Below are 22503 nucleotides of genomic sequence, written 5' to 3'. Positions count from 1 at the left end.
ATCCCGTTTCTGGGTTCGCTCTATGTTCGTTAACAACTAGCACAACGCAAAATGCGTTCGTTCGTTAGTTCGTTAACCCTAACGCAACGCAAAATGCACTATCCCGTTTCTGGGCTAGTTCATTAAAAGTGTGCGCTCGCCCAGTTCCTCGTTAAAGGGCTGATTTTAACGTGGACCTCAGAGGTCTGCATTAGAAGGAGGATGTATTCTTGTAGATTCATTTCACTTCGTTTCTGTCATGTATTTCCTTTGAAATATTATTTACATTTGTAGAAGAAGATTTTAACACAAGTCTGACAATATCTTTAATGATATCAGATTTTTCCCATGGACATTTTGCACCGATAAAAACAAATTTACCGAGTGAGGACTGATCCACTCACTGAATTTTATTTTCTATGGATTTATGGATAAATAGAAAAGCACTCGGAGAGTGCAGACCTCCGCCAAGGCAGATCAGTGCCCCCCCCCCCGATCACCACCAAAATAGACAAACAAACGCTGGGAAAAACATAGCCTCCTTGGCGGAGGTAAATATACACTGAACAAAAATATAAACGCACCACTTTTGTTTTTGCTCCCATTTTTCATGAGCTGAACTCAAAGATCTAAAACTTTTTCTACGTACACAAAAGGCCTATTTCTCTCAAATATTGTTCATAAATTTGTCTAAATCTGTGTTAGTGAGCATTTCTCCTTTGTCCTTTGCTGAGATAATCCATCCACCTCACAGGTGTGGCATATCAAGATGCTGATTAGACAGCATGATTATTGCACAGGTGTGACTTAGGCTGGCCACAATAAAAGGCCACTCTAAAATGTGCAGTTTTACTGTATTGGGTGGTCCAGGGGGGTCAGAAAACCAGTCAGTATTTAGTGTGACCACCATTTTCCTCGCGCAGTCTTCTTCATGAATTCTCTGAAACAGCTTTGGAGATGGCTTATGGTATGGTATGGTATGAACATTCAATTCACAGGCAAAAGCTCTGGTGGAGATTCCTGAAGTCAGCATGCCAATTGCATATTCCCTCAAAACTTGTGACATCTGTGGTATTGTGCTGTGTGATAAAACTGCACATTTTGGAGTGGCCTTTTATTGTGGCCAGCCTAAGGCACACCTGTGCAAAAATCCTGCTGTCTAATCAGCATCTTGATATGCCACACCTGTGAGGTGGATGGATTATCTCAGCAAAGAAGAAGTGTTCACTAACACAAATTTAGACAGATTTGTGAACAATATTTGAGAGAAATAAACCTTGTGTGTACACAGAAAAAGTTTTAGATCTTTGAGTTCAGCTCATGAAAAATGGGAGCAAAAACAAAAGTGGTGCGTTTATATTTTTGTTCAGTATAGATTAGTTCAGGACAAAGTGTGTGGCTTTGAGAGATGAATGAATGAATGAATGAATGAGAACCGTATGAGACCAGAGCCAGTGAACTGGTGACACACACACCAGCGGGGGGGCGGGGGGGGTGTCTGTCCGTGCGCCTACTGAGATATGAGCGCGTGGATGAGAGGAACGGAACAGAGTTTTTCTATATAATCTGTCTGTCCTGTTGTTGCCGTGGTTAAGGCCAACAGTGACCGTTTACAGTTCTGTTCATAAAGTCACCAGTGCAGAAGAACTGGGCTCATCCTTAGACGTCCAGCCTGACGCACAATATATTTGTGTAAATAATTCAGTTCAGTTCAGAGTGTGCGTGTGTGTGTGTGTGTGGGGGGGGGGGGCAGCATGCAGACAGCTGAGGGGGTCCATCTCTAGTCAGATGAGGGTGAGGAGGTCCATCCAGACAGGTGAGGGTAAGGGAGGAGGTCACAGATATCCTCTAATACTTCTTCCTTCTAACCATAGTGCTGTCAGATCAGATGAGTGGAAACGACAGGAGCGGAGGCGTTTATTCTGGGTTAAATAGTGAACGCACCTGTTTAGCGCACCCTTCAACGCAAATAGTGAGTGAGCGATGGCTTAGTGAACGAAATGAGCACAGAAACGGATTTTGGGTTCGTTAAGCCTCTGCGTTCGCCAACCCATCGTTCGCTCACTATTTGCGCTGAAGGGCGCGCAAACAGCTGCGTTCACTATTGAACCCAGAAACGTACCCCAGATCCAGATCCAAATAATTTCACTAACTTCTTTTGACATCATCATAAAGAAGCTGGATACCAAGTTTGAAGTCAATTGAAATTATAGTTTCGGAGAAGAAGACGATTGAAATTTTTGTAACTGATGACAGACGACAGACGACAATAGCTTACGGCCTGATGGCCGGTAAGCTAAGAACATAATTCTGCTGCATTAAAGACCTATACTGATTGGTAGAAAAGAACTTTGTGGTATTCTAGGTGGTTCTTAGGGATGGAGGACAAATCACACATTTTGTCACAGCCAACTGCTTTATTCCACAGATTTTCAGTCATCACTGATGATGTCAGCTAGGGATGTAACGATATGAAAATTTCATATCACAGTTATTGTGGCCAAAATTATCACAGTTATCATTGTTATCGCAGTATTGTTGAAATGTGTTCAAAATGTTCAAAAAGTACTGATACACACACTGAAATAATATAACCAAGTTGTATTTTGAAAAAAACTAATAAAGCACATGCACAATGTACTTTCTGTTGCAGAAACATTCAAGTAATAACATGAAAACAACAAACTTACAAATGTGATTTAAGTTGGCATCTTATGGACATAAGAGAGATCTGCACCAGGGGTGGAACTGATAGGATTTGATTAATATCAATGCCATTATTAGCTCTGCTTATCAATCCAATTCCTTATCAATTCTCCTATTGATTACTGAGGTGTTTTTGAGTGTGAAAAAAGGTAGTTGGACAGGTTAGAGTGGAGTTTGAACATTTTCCAGATCAAATCAATCACAGTGTTGCACATATCCACTACTGTACACACAAACAGAAAGTGAAACACATATTTTCCTGAACTGTTTCATGAACAAATGTAAATATTCTGTGATTCTAAAGGAGACTGAACATGAGCTGGATCCAGTGCAGTTCACATACAGGCCCAACAGAGGAGTGGAAGACGCCACTGACTCTTTTAAACATGATTTTTAAACCTGTGGAGGGTAAAGGGGCATCTGCAAGGCTTTTATTTATAGACTTCTCCTCCGCTTTTAATACAGACCAGCTCCACATTTTAATTAAAAGGCTTTTAGAACAATTTAAGATCAGTAAAAATCTGATGGGCTGGATTTTAGACTTTTTAACAGACAGGTCCCAAAGAGTGAGGATGAATGCGGTTCTGTCCAACCCAGTGTTCTCCTCAAGGCTGTGTCCTGTCTCCATTATTATACATTCTCGACACAAATATGTGTCAGAGTGAATATGAAAACAGGACCATCATTAAGTATGCTGATGACTCAGTCATTGTCAGCCTGCTCGAAGAGGGGCAGACCAGTCCAGTCCTGTCGTTGATGACTGTGTCCAGTGTGTGAGGAGTCCTACCTTCACCTGAACAGATCTAAAACAAAAGATATGATCATTGATTTTAGAAAACAACAGGACAGGCACGGAGTCACTTTAATTAAAGGTCAGACTATAGAGCAAGTGCAATCATACAAATATCTTGGGGCGATAATCGATGAAAAACTGAGTTTTAATGAAAACTGTAGATGTGTGTGTAAACAGGACCATCAGCGCCTCCACTGCCTTAGGAAACTGGCACACTTCCACACGGACCCAACCATTTTAACTTTGTTTTATCGTTCCTTTATTGAGTCTGTTTTATCTTTTTGCCTGGTGGCGTGGTTCGGTCAGACCTCAGTTGCAGAAAAACTCACTGAATCAAATAGTCAGATGGTCCAGTCGCCTGATTGGTGAGTCCCAGTCTTGTCCCGCCTCCCTGTACACTAAACAGGTCCAGAGGATGGCTTCATCAATCCTTAATAATGACTCCCATCCTTTACGAGGTGAATTTCAGCTCCTTTCCTCTGGACGGAGGTTCTTAGTCCCAGGTGCAGGACACAGCATTAGAAAAACAGCTTTGTTCCTGTCGCCGTCACTGAGCTCAAGAAGAAATAGTGACATTGCACTTTACTAACTTATTTAGTTATTTATTCCATTTCTTTGCTCTATGTATTATTATTGTGACTTCAAATTTTTAAATTTTATGTCCTTACCCTGGTTTTTATCCCGGATTGTTTAAATCTTTTCTGGTTTTTATTCAGATTCAGATTCAACTTCAGATTCAAGTTTATTTGTCATTTCAGCATATAAAAATACACAGAAACGAAATATTGTACTCAGGTTCCCAACTGTCAGCAGCATTTAGTAAAAATAGTATAATAGTAAATAAATAGTTTGTTACTGATAATAATGTGTTCTATTCCATCTTGTTTTTATTTATTTGATCTTATTTATTTATTTTATTCTTTTACTTATCCATGCTGCTATACTGATGAATGGTGGAACACTGAGCACTTTTTGTTTTGTCTGTAACCTTGATCAAGTACCTGTCTGACATGTTCAGTGTATGTCTTGTAATACCAAAGCAATCACCTAGACTGCAAAACAAATCTACTTACGGGTACAAATAAAGTAACCTGACCTTGACCTTGAAAGAATGAGGATTTTAAAACATGTTAGGCTGATCTGATCCAGACTGGTCAGTGGCTCAGTCCTGGTCAGTGACAGACCAATTCCAAAAGTGTGGGATTGGTTCAGTTCCAATATGGTCCAGTTCCTCTGGAGGTCAGTCAGTGGATTTCCTGCTGAATGTCCTTCAGTTCATAAAGCCTCCTCTCCTTTGGGTTTTCCACACATCATGTGTCTTTGTACAGTTGAAGCTCACTCATTTGAACTGACAGGAGTTTGTCCTCAGTATCTGTATTCAGACGGCTTCAGTGTTGGCTGAGGATCTGAATCAGTGGGGGCCGGGAGGGGTTAACACTAGCGTGGACCGGGTCTGTCCGCTCCCTTGCTAGAACGGACTGAGTCCGTGCACGTGCTTGTTCGGACTGACCCGCAGTCGGACGGACCGAGTCTGTGTGCGCGCTCCGACGGACCGGGTCCATGCGGGAGTCCCTATCCCCGAATCTCTGGAGCTCTGTCCTGCAGGTGCCTTCAGCCATGTTTTCAGAGGCCAAACATTACAAACTGCACACACACACCTGGAGTGCCTCTGCTTCTTCAGGAAATGAACAGTACCGTGAGTTTTCTAGGTGTGGTAATCGAACATGGTTATCATAATAATTACAATTTAAACAGTAATACTAATCGTCGGAAATTTTACCACGGTTTATCATTATACCGGTTATCATTACACCCCTAGTCGCACTAGTGTGATTTCATATTAAGTCACACGACCGAAATTATTGGCGCATATGCGGCCATTTCAGTCGCAATCTAGAGCCCTGAAAATACAAAAATAAGAATGAAGACATTTATGGTCAAGGGGGGCAAAGTCATTTTAGCCCCATTGGATCTCAGGTGGGTTGGACCAGTAAAATAATAGCAAAAGAACCTATAAATAATGACAGCTCCAAATTCCAAATTGAAATTCTTTTTTTTTTTTTTTACATATATTTTTTTGAATTTTGAATGTTAGAATCACAGTACGTAGCTGCAAAGTGAACATAGACATACAATATGAGCTATAGTAACCCCAATGCCAACCCCCCCAGCCCCACATCTCATCTATCAAGGTTTACAAAGAGGAAAAAGTAAATACATAAATAAATTAAAGTGAACATAAATATACATAAAGGTACAAAATGAAATGCATAGTGCAATAGCATTCAAACGTATGCAGACAGCAGATCGACACTACTCAAGAGATTGTAGACTCAGTGTAGAGCATGGCATCCAAGGATTATTGTCATACACCCAATGACAGATACATTTAGAGCACAAAAAGTGCTGGTTAATCAAATGAACGTTGCGTGCCCTTACAGGATGTGTTCGGAGGCAGTTACAGGGTCAAGGGTGTGTTTCAGATCAGTGTTTTTGAGAAAATTTAAGAAAAGGCCCCAAATGTGATCAAATTCACCAAGCTTAGGTTGAAGACTATCAGTCAGCTTCTCTAATGCTAGACATGAAGAAAATTCTTGAAGTTAATGACTAATAGGAAGACATGAAATATTCACACTTTAAATTCTAACAGTGTTCTGCCTGTTACTCAGTGTTTTGTGTATTTGACATCCACTGTGATGACATCGCACACACGCTGCATTGTTTTGGTTCAGAACGGAGCCACCATGGCGTTGAGGCAGAAATGCTCCAAATCTGGTTATATTTCAGGTGTACAGATGACACCAGGGCCACTGGGAACACTGGGAACACTGGGAACACTGTCAAAGCTTCCATTTGTTCAAAGGGGGAAATCCCTCCAGTATGTGAAAACATTTGTCCACAGCATGACATTCATTTGCAGGAATGTCATGTATTTGATTCGTTACTTAGCGACACTTGTGAATCTAGCAGCAGAGTGAACACCGGGGCATCATCCAGGCCTGGTTCTGGGGGGGGTAACAAATGTCCTGCCCCCTCAAATAAAAGTTTATGAAAGTGGGGGAAACGAAAATGAGGAGCACAACAGCAGAAGACATGGAGGAATTAGTAAAAGGTCTTCAGGTTCAGTTTCAATAAGGAATCGGAATTGTTAAATTCTTATCAATTCCCATTCCTAATTATGCACTTCTGTTTTTTCAACATTTATTAAATATCAGTAAAGTTTGGTGCAGATGTCCAATGGAAAAGCGACTGATGACGTACAGGGACATGGGAATTATTTTTGTGTGCTGTATGAGGTGTCATCTGTGGTACAAGGGGAGGCTGTTGTGATGCTGTGATGTGACGTCAGTGGTTCATTGTTTGAGTGGAACTGGTTTAAAGGACCAGGTTCAGTGGACCAGAACCACTACCACAGAACAGGTGAACACGTCCACACACAAGTACGTCACTTATACTGGCTTCATGGGAAACTCATCAGGATTAGGTCAGTAAATAGTTGGTCAGCGATCCTTTGCTTCTTCCATTTAATGTGTTTCAGTGTCACTTATCCTTGTACATGTATTTATAAATTGTCATATTGTCACGTATTCATTGATCCATTAACAGTATTCAAAGTGGTGATGGTGAATTATTCACAGGTTTCATATTTGAACCTCACTGCCTACTTTGACACTGGGATGTTAAAGTACTTCTATTTCCTGATCCTGTTGTGTTTGTATGTTTTAATAATCCTGTCTAATGTGTTTCTGATTGTGCTTATCTGTGTGAACAGGAGCTTACATGAACCCATGTACCTGTTTCTGTGCAGTCTGTTTGTGAATGAACTGTTTGGTAGTACTGGGCTGTTTCCCCTCCTTCTGTTTCAGATCCTCAAACACCTTCACACTGTTTTGGTTTCACTGTGTTTCCTACAAATATTCTGTGTTTATTCTTATGGATGTATAGAGTTTACTACTTTAGCCGTCATGTCCTATGACCGATACCTGGCCATCTGTCATCCTCTGCAGTATCACACACTTATGACTTCGACTAAAGTATCTGTACTTATTACTCTAATGTGGTGTTTCCCTTTTCTTGTGATCACTGTTGCTTTTTCTCTAAGTTCACCTTTACATCTGTGTGGAAACATCATCAACAAAGTCTACTGTGATAATTATTCTATCGTTAAACTGTCCTGTTCTGACACCACAGTCAATATCTCAGTTGTCATGTTTTCACTCTTTCCTTGAACTCTCACTAATATTAACAACTGTTTGAATAATCTACTCACAGATGATAACTAACTCGACACAGGTTTCATATTTTATACTCAGTGCATACTTTGACACAGGGATGGTAAAGTACTTCTATTTCCTGATCCTGTTGTGTTTGTATGTTTTAATAATCCTGTCTAATGTGTTTCTGATTGTGCTTATCTGTGTGAACAGGAGCTTACATGAACCCATGTACCTGTTTCTGTGCAGTCTGTTTGTGAATGAACTGTTTGGTAGTACTGGGCTGTTTCCATTCCTTCGGTTTCAGATCTTCAAAGACCTTCATACTGTTTTGGTTTCACTGTGTTTCCTACAAATATTCTGTTTATTCTTATGGATGTATAGAATTTAATACTTTAGCCGTCAGTGTTAAAAGATATGATTTAAAAAAGTAATAAAAAGGATTTTTCTACATATGTTGTTAAAACTGGTGACACTGTGGTGGAAAATATAGAGGACATCGTGAACATATTTAATGACTTTTTTGTTAATGTCGGTCCAAATTTGGCAAAAGATATTACCCAGTGGGAAAAGGATGATAAAAACTTTGATTTTGCTATTGAAAACAATAATTCAATGTTTCTTCGTGGAGTTTGTGAAAGTGAAGTGTTGGAAGTGGTCAGGAAGTTTAACAATAAAAAATCTACTGATAGAAATTCCATTGATATGTCACTCATAAAACAAGTGATAAACAGTATACTTCAACCATTCACTTATGTATGCAACAAATCATTTCAAACACGCACTTTTCCAGAAAACATGAAAATAGCTAAAGTGATTCCAATTTATAAAAATGGTGATAAGCACATGGTGTCAAATTATAGACCGGTGTCACTGTTACCATAATTTTCTAAAATTCTTGAGAAACTGTTTGTAAAGAGGTTAGATGACTACATAGATAAATATAGGATATTAAATGATCATCAGTATGGATTTAGGAAAAAACGATCAACATCTCTAGCAGTAATGGAATTTGCAGAAACTATAGCCACAGCGGTGGATCAGAAACAACATACTATGGGTGTTTTTATTGATTTAAGGAAAGCATTTGACACAATTGATCACTCAATATTATTCCGGAAATGTGAAATGTATGGTATGAGAGGTGTGGTACAAAACTGGTTAAAAAGTTATTTACAAAATAGGTCTCAGTATGTATCAATTGGAAATACAAATTCACAACTTAGAAAAGTAACATGTGGGGTCCCACAAGGTTCAGTTCTGGGACCCAAGTTATTTATACTTTATTTAAATGATATTTTTATGGCATCTAGTGAGTTAAAATTTACAATATTTGCAGATGATACTAATTTGCTTGATTCGGGAGCAAATATGAAACAAATATTAGAAACTGTGGAAAAGGAACTGATCAAGTTAAAAAAATGGTTTGATGTAAATAAGTTATCACTTAATGAAGATAAAACAAAATTTATGGTTTTTGGTGGTGCTAGGGGAAATTATGATATAAAACTGAAAATTAATGAAATTGAAATTGAAAGGGTGTATGAAACAACATTTTTGGGAGTGATTATTGACCATAAACTCTGTTGGAAACCACAAATAGAATATATCAAACGCAAAATGTCCAAGGCTGTTGCAATTCTTTATAAAACTCGGGACTTGTTAAGCAAAAAATGTTCGCATATGTTGTACTGTTCACTTGTAATGCCATATATGTCATACTGTGTGGAAATATGGGGCAATGTGTATAAAACTAATTTAGACCCGATAATTAAACTCCAAAAAAAAGCTATTAGAGTCATAAACAAAGCTGGTTATCTCCAATCAAGTAATCCACTTTTTGTAGAATCTAGTTTTCTAAAATTTTTTGATACTGTATATTTAAAAACAATGGAATTTATGTTTCGCGTTAAAAGTAAAAACCTTCCTTTTTGTATTCAGAAAATGTTTAAGTTAAGAGAAGGACATTATAATTTAAGAGGGATGTTTGTGTTTGAAAAAGGTAAAGTAAGAACAAACGTTAAATATCACAGTGTTTCAGTTATTGGTGTCAAGCTATGGAACGAATTGAAGGATGAAGTGAAATTGTGTAGCTCACTGTTGAGTTTCAAAAAGACTTTAATTTGTCAAATTCTGAAGGGCTATGAAAGTAATATGATTACAAAATGATTTATAACACTGAATGTAGTATAATTTGTGTTTAAGTATTTACCTGCTGCAACTACGGGTGTAGACGTGAATTAAAGATGTGAATAGGAGAAGCAGAAATAAGCCTCCAGCTTCAGCTTCTGCCTTTTCAGATACAAAATGTGTTAATTTTATGTTTGCTTGTTTTTTAATATGTATGTGTTTTGTTGTTGTTGTTTTTTTAATATGTATATGTTTTGTATTTTGTATTTAACTGAAACAAACATTCATTCATTCATTCATGTCCTATGACCGATACCTGGCCATCTGTCATCCTCTGCAGTATCACACACTTATGACTTCGACTAAAATGTCTGTACTTATTACTCTAATGTGGTGTTTCCCTTTTCTTGTGGTCGCTGTTGTTGTTCTAAGTTCACCTTTACATCTGTGTGGAAACATCATCAACAAAGTCTACTGTAATAATTATTTTATTGTTAAACTGTCCTGTTCTGACACCAAAGTCATTAACATCTATGAACTCATTATTGGTTTCATTTCCATGTGTGTTCCTGTCATGTTAATCGTTTACACCTACATGAGGATCCTTAAAGTGTGTTTTTCTGGATCTAAACAGACCAGACATAAAGCTGTCAGTACCTGTACACCTCACCTGGCTTCACTGATAAACTTTGTTTTCGGATGTGTTTTTGATATAATAAGCAGCGGGTTGGACATGAACCATGTGCCACATACGCTGAGAATATTTCTATCAGTGCACTTTTTAATTTGTCAACCAATATTTAACCCTCTGGTTTATGGATTAAAAATGTCCAAAATACGCAACACATGTAATAATCTGCGTTCTGGTAAACATCATGAACTCAACAGACGTGCTAAGGTTCAGTGAAAAGAAAAATATGGCATCTGTAATGTTCACAAGAATAACATCTGTATAATCTTTTTAATGTGCATGTGTTTGTGTAAATTGCTTTAATAAAGTTGGATTCCAATGTAAATGTGTCAGGTTTTTCTTAAAGTAGTACAGTTTGAGCAACTTATCTTTCCTGAAGCTGCATGATTGTTTTCATTTTGTCTTAAAAATGAACCTTAAATCATTGAAGGAATTAAATGCAAACTTGTAAAATCACTGATTATTTCATGGTAATGATGCCTGTCAGTGGGTGATAAATGCTCACTTACAAATACATTGAAATGTACATTTAATGGAGTTTGATTCTGATGTGAGGTTAGGGTGTAGTATTCATATCAACACAACTCTGGTCATGTTGGTGCCTGAGCTAAGATTAGGGTTTTGGCACCTCCTCCTGGACACAGCAGTTCTAACAATCACAATAATACAAATAAAGTCATAGATGTATTTATTAAAAGAAATAAAGAATAGTAATAACAATTTTGATCATTTTTCAAACAAACAAATAAGAGGATATTTTCCCCATTATATTTATGTGCAGACTATACAGTTGACACAAAGGAACACATAGAAGAAGAACATGTAGAACTGCAACATCTGGTCAATATGTTTCACATCTGACACGTCTGGATTTATTTGGAGCAAAATGATCAGTGGCTTCATCAAACACCACCTGCTTTGAAACCTGATGATTTAGGCTGAATCTGGAGGGGTTCATATGGAGTGGTTCCACCCTATGCAGCGATAACAGCTTCAACTCTTTTTTAAAGGTTTTCCACCAGGTTTCTGTGAATGTTTGACCCTTCCTTTAGAACACAGGGGTCAAACATGCGGCCTGGGGGCCAAATCCGGCACACCGAAGGGTCCAACCTGGCCTGTGGGTTGAATTGTGGGTTGTGTCTGCAGAATGAAACTGTGAGGTAGACAGAAGTGCACGGACATGGGTGTGTGTGTGCGGGGGCGGGGGGTGAATACTTCATAAGACGAGGTGGGGGTTCATGATTTTTGGAGTGGGGGGGTGTGTGTGTGTGGGGGGGGGTGTTAGTGGTCCATCCTCGTCAGAGTGCGCAGTAGTGGTCCGTGATTTTCGCCGGGGTGGGGGGTCGGAGCAGGGGGGGATAAGCAGTCCATTCTTGTCAGAGCGCGCGAGTGGGGGGGATGTAGCTCTATGATTATGTGATTGTGTGTGGGGGGGTGATGGCATCATTGTCTGAGCAGCAGTGAAAGTGAAACTAACACGCTTTAAAGTTCCTCTTATTCTCTGGGCAACACACACACACACACACAGGAGCAGCGAGCGATAGAATCTCCGCGCAGCAAAAAAAGTTAATATATTGGCTACATCAGCTACATATTGGCCGATATTGATCAATTGGTGATACACTATAATCGGCCTGATTAATCAGCCGGCTGATTAATCAGTCGAGCTCTAATCTCTAGTGCGTCAGAGAAGTAAAATATTATCATAATAACCTATAAATAATGACAAATGCAAATTTTTTCTTTGTTTTGGTGCAAAAAAGTAAAATTACATCGAACTGTTTACATTAGGGTCAAGCGAATGTCAACATCAACATGAAAAAGTACATTTGCACACATCATTTATCCAGTGGGCTCATGTTTTAGCTAAAGATCTCTATTTTATGAAACTGTTCTTTTGAAAATATCACTTGCAGAAAACAGTTACAATCGATTTTATCGATTGTACTTTTTACACCATAGCCATAGCTCAAATTTGACGCTAAGAATTATATCTAAAAAATTTGAAAATGTACTCAATCTGTTGATTATATAGATGATAAGTATTAGATTTTCATTATTTTGTGAAGATTATTTATATTTATGAGTTTGAACATTTTTGAGTTGCTTCTTAATTTTAAAGTTCCTTATAATTCAGATATTTGAGTGAAACTTTCAGAAAGTAATGATCTTTTGATGCATTTTGAGTGATGCATACGATGGTCAAGAGTCGTCCACATGTGACTATGGCAGCCTGTCCATGTCTGACCACATTCTCAAGTCAATAAAACACAGACTTTTCAATATTTTACTCCAAAATTTATCTTCAGCATAGTTGAGCATAATATCTAAAAGGTTTTGTTCTACTTGATATCAATTTGTCGAGAACCGCATGTTTTGAATGTTTGCATCAAGCTGAAAAAGTTGATGTCTGTTTCAAGTCGACGTGTTTCCGAGCAGCAATTTGACATTCTTCAACTAAAAATTTAATCTCTCCAAATTTTGTTCTACATAATGTTAAGTGCTTATAAATACCTACTCAAATACGTCTAATACATGCATATAAGTTACTCTGCTGACGTGACAGAAACTGTTGAACACCAAATGTGTCCACGTGTTACTGCAAACTATCCTTTTACAAAAAACATGAATAACCTGAACAAATATGAACAACCTGAGTTGTCTTAAGAGAAGTAAATGCAGTTTTATCAATATTCTGCCTGTTAATAAATGTTTAGTGTATGTGTAGATTCACTGTCCTCTGTAACTTGTAATGTACATGTGTAAATCATAAACTGATAAATTGCACTTGTTTTTCTTAAGACATTTGAAGTTGTTCAGGTTATTGAGATTTTTAACGAAACTTACGAGATGTAAACATGATCATAATTTAATTGGACTTTTTTCACTGTTATTATTTTACTGGTCCAGTCCACTTCAGGTCATACTGGGGTGAACGTGGCCCCTGAACTAGAATGAGTTTGACCCCCCTGACCTACAAGTGCATTTATGAGTTCTGGTACTGGTACTGGATGAGACGTTCTGGATCATAGTCTCCACTCTAATCTATCCAGAGGGGTTCTACCAGGCTGAGGTCAGGCCAGTCCAGTTCCTCCACAACAAACCCACTCATCCACGTCTTGGTGGGCGTTGTTTTTTTCTCAGGTATGAGTCATGTTGGAACAGGAAGGGGCCATCCGTAAAACTGTTCCCACAAAGAAGGACCATGAAATTGTCCAAAATGTCTCGTCCTAATGATGCACTCAAGAGTTCCCTTGACTGGATCTAAGGGCCCAAGCCCAACCCCTGAAGAACGCCCCCACACCATAACGCCCCACCACCACCACCAAACTTCACACAAACAGTCACTGTCCATTTTCACCCCCAAGTTGGCAATACTGGATTTAAGAGAAGTTATGGAGGAACCAAGATGAACTTGAGAATTTTAACACCATTCACACTTTAATGTAATTTCAAGATTCAAGTAATAGTTGGACAGATTATGCCTCATAGTTTGTTAACGGTAGATAAAGCTGATAATTATTTGCATAAGAGTAGAATGAAATGCCATGTTTCCTCAGTATTCAGGTTTTTCACATACGTCACATGATCACGTGGTTTTCTGTTTACGACGCCATATTGGTGGGCAAGCTTTCCTTGGATCGTACAATTGCCCATTGTTGGTGATATTTATCTTTCTCCTGTGTAGATCTACAATAACATAAAGCTTTAAGCAGTGTGAGCATCATCACATGTGTTGTGGTTGGTTGCAATAGTTGAGTTTCATGTGACGTATGTATACATTCAGTCTTGGAAGCGGAAGTCACACTGAGCTCGTAGCGTGTTAAACAATGGACCTGCAGAACTCCTTTGTGCCGTTTAATACTTAGCATTCACCAAGTATAAGTTCGGCATACAGACCGCTCGGTTCCATTGGTGGTAGCGATGGTTCTGTTCTGCTGACCGCTGTTTATAGTTATTACCACGGTTAGCGTAGCTCCTCAGTATAGGTAGCCTGCGTGCCTGCTGCACTTAGCGGTGTGGAAAAAAAAAGAATTGTCATCATATGGTACAGTGATGAAGACCCCTTTAAACCTACCAGGAGGGCTCCCCCTGGACTATCACCCTAAAGAGACAGAGTGGTTGTGGATCTACCTGCTCCCTTTGTCGGCGATGGCAGCCAGAGTTTCCTCAGCTGGCTGAGGTAGCTGCAAGTGGCAGTCGGAGCTACAGCGGGCGACACCGGTGAGTTCAGCAGGGAGCTGGTGACAATACTCCCCACCTGTCTGTTCAAGTCTGTTTCCTACTATGGGACAGCCTTCCCGATGCAGTCAAGTCAAATTATGCAGCCGTGAAAGAGAAGATGGGATCGGCTTTTGGACAGAGACAGTTAATGGACCATTTCAGAGCTAACATATGGGCTCGTTCACGAGTTCCAGGGCAGAGCCTGGAGGTGTACGCGGCTGATGTGAGCCGGCTGGAGCTGGTACACGCGTTTTTGCCTCCGAGTTGCGCGCGCATCACTGTTGTTAGTAAACACTGAAACTCATCTATGGTGCCTTTATCACAAGCAGACATACTCGCAAATAACAAAACACACAAACACGAGTCCAAAGAAAAACATGATATAAAGCAACAGTTCTGACTTTCTGGATCCAGATAGCATGTCTACCAATATGGTGGTGTAAACAACAATCACATGACCAGTGACGTCAGCTGCAAGTCCTCAATAGAACCCAAAGAGAGCAGGTAGACAGAAAAGAGCAAGGGCCTGAGATGTGAACCCTGTGGCACCCCTCGGGGGAGAGGGGCATCAAAACCAATACTGTCTAACAGGTAGGAATGAAACCAGCCCGGAACTGCACTGTTAATACCCACCCAGCACTCAAGGTGAGAAATGAGAATACCATGGTCTATTGTCATTGCAATGTACGTGTGCGCAATCGTCACATCGCAGGTCCTGCAATATAGGAGGCAAATGAACTCAACGTGTTCTCATCTGATTTCAACCCAGGTACCTGACACACACTGCACACAGCGATCCACCAATCACAATCGTTCTTAATCAGTTTGCCGAAGCAGACCACGCCCCCGCACATGGAGTGAGTCACTGGTAACAACATTGAAAAATGAGCAACGAACAAGACAAAATTACCAAAAACGAAGACTTGGTGCCAAAAAAAAAAAAAATAGGACCAATGGCCCTGTAGCTTACCGGCCAAATTAAAAGCTTTGGGAGGTGTATTCAGATGCCATTTATTCTCACCCAGTTCTGTGTATTTATTCTATTACAGAAATAGCCCATGTTTTGGTCATATTCCAATCAGATCTGTAAAAAATTCAAATTCCAACTTGATATCATTGATACTGATTTATCGGATCAATCCACTTCCTATCTCTTATAATGGGAAAATTTTTCAAAGTCACACCAAATTCAGAATCAGATCTGGATGGAAATAATTTCAATACCTTGTGTTGACATCATCATACAGAAGCTGTATACCAAGTTTGAAGTCAGTCAGAACTGGAGTTTCGGAGAAGAAGACGATTGAAATGTTTTCCCCATAAGAGCCCATGTTAAATTTTCCGTAAGTTCCCGGATCCAGAAGAAGATCCTGATCAGGATGTGGCCATTATGTTTTGGTCATCTCCCCATCAGGGCTGTACTTTAGAAAGTTACACTGGATATCATTTATATTTACTGAGTTATAGCATCGATCCACTTCCTATCTCTTAAAATGGGGAAATGGTGAGCATGCACGATTTGAAACAACTCACTCCTTATTGATCTCTTGTACCAAGTCCTTCTCCGTCTCTCGAATCCTGTTTCCGTCCGTGTGGGTCCGCGCACGTTACCCCTCCTCCTCTGCTAGATCCCACCCACTATGTGCTCTGATAGGAGGACAGGGAACCTGACAGTGAGCTTGATCTGTGATAATTATTTATTCTACCAGCAATAAGGTTTGGTTGACCTACTTAGTGTTCTCACACAAATTAAATCATGGAAAGAAAACACAAAAAAAAAAGAACAATATTTAATGGTCAGTGGAAAATACCTAGTCATGCTATGTCTGCATGAAAACCAGCTCGCTAAGAGACTGTAGCTAAACTGTGTAAACCTGCAACTAAAATACACCATTACAAACACAAAGACCAGTGCCAAGTCTAAGCAGCAGGGGTCAAACAATAACATAGTAAAAGACTACAAGGAGAAAGTGCAAGAAAATGAGAAAATGTGCAGCATAAAGAAACAAACGATACAAAAAATAATACAAACTGTAGTAAATCATATAAGTATTCACAGGCCAAAGAGTTCCATCTGGGTTCCATCAGACCAGACACTTGAGTTTCTCATGGTCTGACAGTCCTTCAGTCCTCAGTACAGGTCTGATTGGTGGAGTGCTGCAGAAATGTTTGTCCTTCTGGAAGATTCTCTTCTTTCGACACAGCAGCGCTGTAGCTCTGTCAAAGTCTCCATCAGCTTCCTGGTCACCTCCCTGACTAATGCCACATTTCTACTGCATGGTACCGGCTCAACTCAACTCGGCTCGGCCTTTTTGGGTTTCCATTACGGAAAAGGACCTGGAATCTGGTACCCGGTAGTTATTTGGTATCACCTTCACCGAGGATCCAAGCAATACTAAACCGTGATGTATAACACTGATGACAGTTGTCTCTGTGACCCGCCATTTTACAAAAAACAGATGGGGAAGTTTACACTAAGTATAGTAGTACATTAATCCACATGATAACAGCCCAAAACTACACCATGGTCGGTCGAGGAGAGTCAGTCTTTGGTGGCCGACGTAAAAATTTAGATGAGACAACACACAACTAGTGAGTTTATCAGCAACTCTCTGAACAGACGACACGAAAATAACGTGCCACATTGCTTTGACGTCCAGGTACCGTCAAGTCAGTCCTGTAATGGGAAAGGGTCTCCAGGAATACCGAGTCAAGTTGAGTCGGTTCCACATAGTGGAAACGCGGCATAAGGCTCTTCTGCTGTGATCCCTCAGATTTTCCAGCTCCAGGAAAAGTCCCAGTGGGTCCAGACTTCTTCCATTTACAGCCACTGTGCTCACTGGGACCTTAAATACTTTTGACATGTTTCTGGACCCTTCCCCACATCTGTGCCAGCTTATGTCCAGGCGACACTTACTCGACCCCATGGACCAAGTCTCCACATCCAGATCCACCTCGTGGTCATCTCTGCCTCAGTGATGTTATTGATGCCTCAGCTCCCTGCAAACCCAGAACAGGTACCGGTTTGCGGTGAAGGCCTCATGGTGCTGACGTTGTTGGTGCTGACATGTTTTTGCAGTCTGTGGTTCTTTCAGACATTGAGTGTTACTTCACCAGATGGTCATCCTGGAGATGTTTGGAGAAGAGGAGGTAACATGATTCTGTTCATCTTTTTCCTCCATTTCCCAAACGTCTCCAGGCCTAAATCTGACATTTTCAGCATCTGTTTCCAAACTGTTGTCCAAGGCCATTATTCAACCCTCGGCCTGAGGAAGACACAGCAGGACTGATGGTTCCACTCAGACCTCTGAGGGGTTCTACCAGACCCAGATCCTTTCAGACCTGGATCCTTCCAGACCCAGATCCGTCCTTCATCTGTCCATGTAGGGACATTTGTCTCATTCTCTCTGTGATCATCAGTCAAAACACCGTCCTTCATGGCGTCCCACTAGACTAACCCATCCCAAAAGAAAGTCCACCAGGAGGAACCATGTTGTGTTTGTCCAGCGGTCCAATCAGAACTCGGTCAGAAAGTGACATCATTCAGTACTGAGGTCCGACTGCTGCAGATGGAAGTTTTAAAAGTAGTCGAATGAGAGTTTGAGCTCAGTTTGCAGGGACTGACAGTGGGAGTCACACATGGGACTGAACTGTTTAGTATCTATGAACACCAGCATTTGACTGACTTTAAACAGGCTCAGGTAAACACTGGCACAGATTTACGGGTGTTCATGAAACTGAAGAAGGTTTATGTGTTTGACGCTCGGATCCATTTTCCTTTATCATGAAAAACTATTCACAGGTTTCATATTTTAACCTCACTGCCTACTTCGACACTGGGACTTTGAAATACATGTATTTTATTCTAGTTCTGTCGTTATATCTTTCAGTCATTGCTGCTAATGTTCTTCTGATTGTGCTTATCTGTGTGAACAGGAGCTTACATGAACCCATGTACCTGTTTCTGTGCAGTCTGTTTGTGAATGAACTCTATGGTAGTACTGGGCTGTTTCCACTCCTTCTGTTTCAGATCCTTAAAGACATTCACACTATTTCTGCTTCGTTTTGTTTCCTACAGATTTATATTATACACACTTATGCATGTGTAGAATTTACTATATTAGCGATCATGTCATATGACCGATACCTGGCCATCTGTTATCCTTTACAATATAATCAACATATGGCGTCTCATAAGGTTTTCTTCCTGGTTGCTCTGTCATGGTTATGCCCTTTTATTGTGATTATCGTTTTAATGTCATTGTCTGCTCCTTTACAGCGATGTGGAAACATTATTCATAAAGTTTACTGTATTAATTACTCTATAGTTAAACTGGCCTGTTCTGACACCACAGTCAATAACATCTATGGACTCATCCTAACTGTTATGGTAATTCTTGTTCCCTTTTGTTACATTGTTTACACCTACATGAGGATCCTTAAAGTGTGTTTTTCTGGATCTAAACAGACCAGACATAAAGCTGTCAGTACCTGTACACCCCACCTGGCTTCAGTCATTAACTTTTGCTTCGGGGCTTGTTTTGAAGTTGTTCAGAGCAGGTTTAATATGGACAATGTGCCCAATATGTTGAGGATATTTCTGTCGCTATATTGGCTCACGTGTCAGCCACTATTTAACCCTTTAATGTACGGACTGAACATGTCTAAGATCCGTATAATATGTAAAAATCTCTTTCTATTCAGACTGAGTTAAAAGAAACAAAAGTAAACACATGGTTCTGATTCATCTACTGTCACCTGTATCATGGTTTACTTTAATGTCAAATCAGGTTAAAATACAACAAACCCTCACATTTCAGATGCACTGACCAGTACATGTGTCCTCACTGTTGAGACCTTTTGCATCAGTAGGATCTTTAGACTTTGAGATTCACATTGTGTAAAATATGTTCTATAATCTGAGGAGGCCATAGACGGATGGACATGTTGGTGGTTGGACTGAAGCCTGTCTCCTGGTGTTTTTCTGTCTCTATAAGGGTCCTAGTTTTCACTGTGTATTCCATGTGTTGGTTTCTTTCCATGTATTAGATGATAGACCTGGGCTCATGGTCAGACCCTGGTTATTGATGCTTTGTTTGATCGATGCCTGTGTACGACTTGTTTCTGACTTTGAAGCTTTGATTAAACCTGGTAAATGATTGTGTGGTCTGATCATCAGGATATCTCCATCATCTGATACCTTCATCCATTTTAGATGAATATACACTAAGCCTCTTTATATTAGAGGTGCAATGGTACAGGTACCCTATGGTTCGGTCTGTACCTCAGTTCTTGGACCACGGTTTCGGTTTGGTTTCAGGACGTATTTTGTGCGTAAAGAGAACAGGGTTTTTTTCTCCCCAAATTATATTTTTATTTTGCTCGTCAGCAAAATCTGAATTTCCCAGTCGGAACAAATGATATCACTGTACTGAATAAAAAAAACATTTTCTCTACTGAACAATAGAACCCTTTCTTATTCCTTGACTACTTGTATACAGTCGTATAAAACAGGCATGTGCACACATAGGGTAGAATTAAAGGAAATACAGGCGGGTAGCGGGCAAGGAAGTGAAAAAATAAAAGATTCATGATTGAAAATAATTGTCAGGACATTTAATGATGATGATCTAATTTCACTGTGGTTGATCTACAACCAGTTTGTTTTACTGTGAAGTGAACTTCACCTCTGTTTACATCTGTCCACAGACAGCATAGAGCAGCACATATTAGAGATTTACTGATGGTGTGTGTTTTGGCCAAAAATAAAGGCTTTAAAAGTGAGTTACTGTGGAGACAATGGGTTTAATGACAGGTTGGGTTGTGGGTCTAATGTACGCAGATACAGGTGAGTACAGGGCAGACCCAACGGTGCATGGTTTTCCCAAGTACCGTTGCATCCCTACTTCATACAACAAGAATTCCAAATAATCAAAGATTTAGAAAAGGAAATGACAAGCCCGTTCTCATCCTAAGTCATGGCGTTCTGCTTTGACCTTTCTGTGAATGTCATGAATCTGCAGATGAATGAAAATAGGATGAAATCATCCCCTCTGTGAAGTAGATGATCCATCCTTATTGTTCAATAATAGACCAATATCTATCCTTCAATGTTTTACAAAGGACTATTTAGATAAATATAAATAAAATCCTTCATCCTTCACAGGTCCCTCATCTAACATTTCAGCAGTGTCACTAAAACCCATAACAAGAAGGAAGTCAGACTTGGAGAGTTTGTTGTTTCAACACTGAAAACCATGAGATTTTATTTCAGAAACTGTCCCTTTATGGTTTTAGTGGCTGAATACTAATTATCACATAGAAACCAACGTGTATCAGGCAACAAACCAAATTCACATTCTAAGTAGTGTCCTTATGGAGTGCCAAAGGGATCAATCCTCACACCTTTACTGTTTCTTAAGTGATTTATATTTAAAGAATCTTTCATTTTCATTGCAGATGTCTCAGTCATTTTCATATCTGGTAAAGACTGATGAAAGTTGGGGTCAAAAAGGAATCCAAAAATTGAGTAAAGTTGACACTTGGTTCAAATTAAACTATCATGCATGAAAAAAGTTCATACATGCTGTTCCTGGCCAGAAACAGACTTTTCCTCGAGGTACATAACGACAATAACATTTTACAAAGTGTCACAGATAAAGTGTAATCGTGACATCATCAAGACTGGACTGACCAAACTGTGACCAAGTGTCATGAGGGGAAGAGTTTGGAATAATTAGATTAGTTTAGACTAGATTAGATCACATCAGATAAGGTAAGATTACACTACATTAAACATTAATGATGACATAATGTGGGAATTCACTGGTCAAGGCAGAAACAGGATAAAACGCAAGAAAATGAGAAAATGTGCAGCATAAAGAAACAAACGATACAAAAAATAATACAAACTGTAGTAAATCATATAAAGTATTCACAGGCCAAAGAGTTCCATCTGGGTTCCATCAGACCAGACACTTGAGTTTCTCATGGTCTGACAGTCCTTCAGTCCTCAGTACAGGTCTGATTGGTGGAGTGCTGCAGAAATGTTTGTCCTTCTGGAACATTCTCTTCTTTCAACACAGCAGCGCTGTAGCTCTGTCAAAGTCTCCATCAGCTTCCTGGTCACCTCCCTGACTAAGGCTCTTCTGCTGTGATCCCTCAGATTTTCCAACTCCAGGAACAGTCCCAGTGGGTCCAAACTTCTTCCATTTACAGCCACTGTGCTCACTGGGACCTTCAATACTTTTGACATGTTTCTGGACCCTTCCCCACATCTGTGCCAGCTTATGTCCAGGCGACACTTGCTCGACCCCATGGACCAAGTCTCCACATCCAGATCCACCTCGTGGTCATCTCTGCCTCAGTGATGTTATTGATGCCTCAGCTCCCTGCAAACCCAGAACAGGTACCGGTTTGCGGTGAAGGCCTCATGGTGCTGACGTTGTTGGTGCTGACATGTTTTTGCAGTCTGTGGTTCTTTCAGACATTGAGTGTTACTTCACCAGATGGTCATCCTGGAGATGTTTGGAGAAGAGAAGAAGAGGTAACATGATTCTGTTCATCTTTTTCCTCCATTTCCCAAACATCTCCAGGCCTAAATCTGACATTTTCAGCATCTGTTTCCAAACTGTCGTCCACGGCCATTATTCAACCCTCGGCCTGAGGAAGACGCAGCAGGACTGGTGGTTTCACTAAGACCTCTGAGGGGTTCTACCAGACCCAGATCCTTTCAGACCCAGATCCGTCCCTCATCTGTCCATGTA

General features: G+C 40.0%; 2 protein-coding genes across 2 annotated transcripts; both read left to right on the top strand.

Annotated features, from left to right (window-relative positions):
• Nucleotides 1-7098: 7098 nt before the first annotated feature.
• Nucleotides 7099-17896, top strand: LOC115431188 (olfactory receptor 2A12-like). The gene is made up of 4 exons (XM_030151420.1): nt 7099-7668; nt 10127-10688; nt 17633-17754; nt 17855-17896. Exons 1-4 carry the CDS (start codon nt 7099-7101, stop codon nt 17894-17896), a joined length of 1296 nt encoding a protein of 431 aa, XP_030007280.1.
• Nucleotides 17897-18521: 625 nt separating this feature from the next.
• On the top strand, nt 18522-19451 carry LOC115431187 (olfactory receptor 11A1-like). Its single transcript, XM_030151419.1, has one exon. The coding sequence runs from the start codon at nt 18522-18524 to the stop codon at nt 19449-19451; it is 930 nt and encodes a 309-aa protein (XP_030007279.1).
• The last annotated feature ends 3052 nt before the right edge of the window (nt 19452-22503 follow it).

Source organism: Sphaeramia orbicularis, chromosome 13 (genome assembly GCF_902148855.1).
Source record: "Sphaeramia orbicularis chromosome 13, fSphaOr1.1, whole genome shotgun sequence".
NCBI lineage: Eukaryota > Metazoa > Chordata > Actinopteri > Kurtiformes > Apogonidae > Sphaeramia > Sphaeramia orbicularis.
Note: the sequence above shows the minus strand (reverse complement) of the source record. Positions and strands in the feature narration are given on the sequence as shown.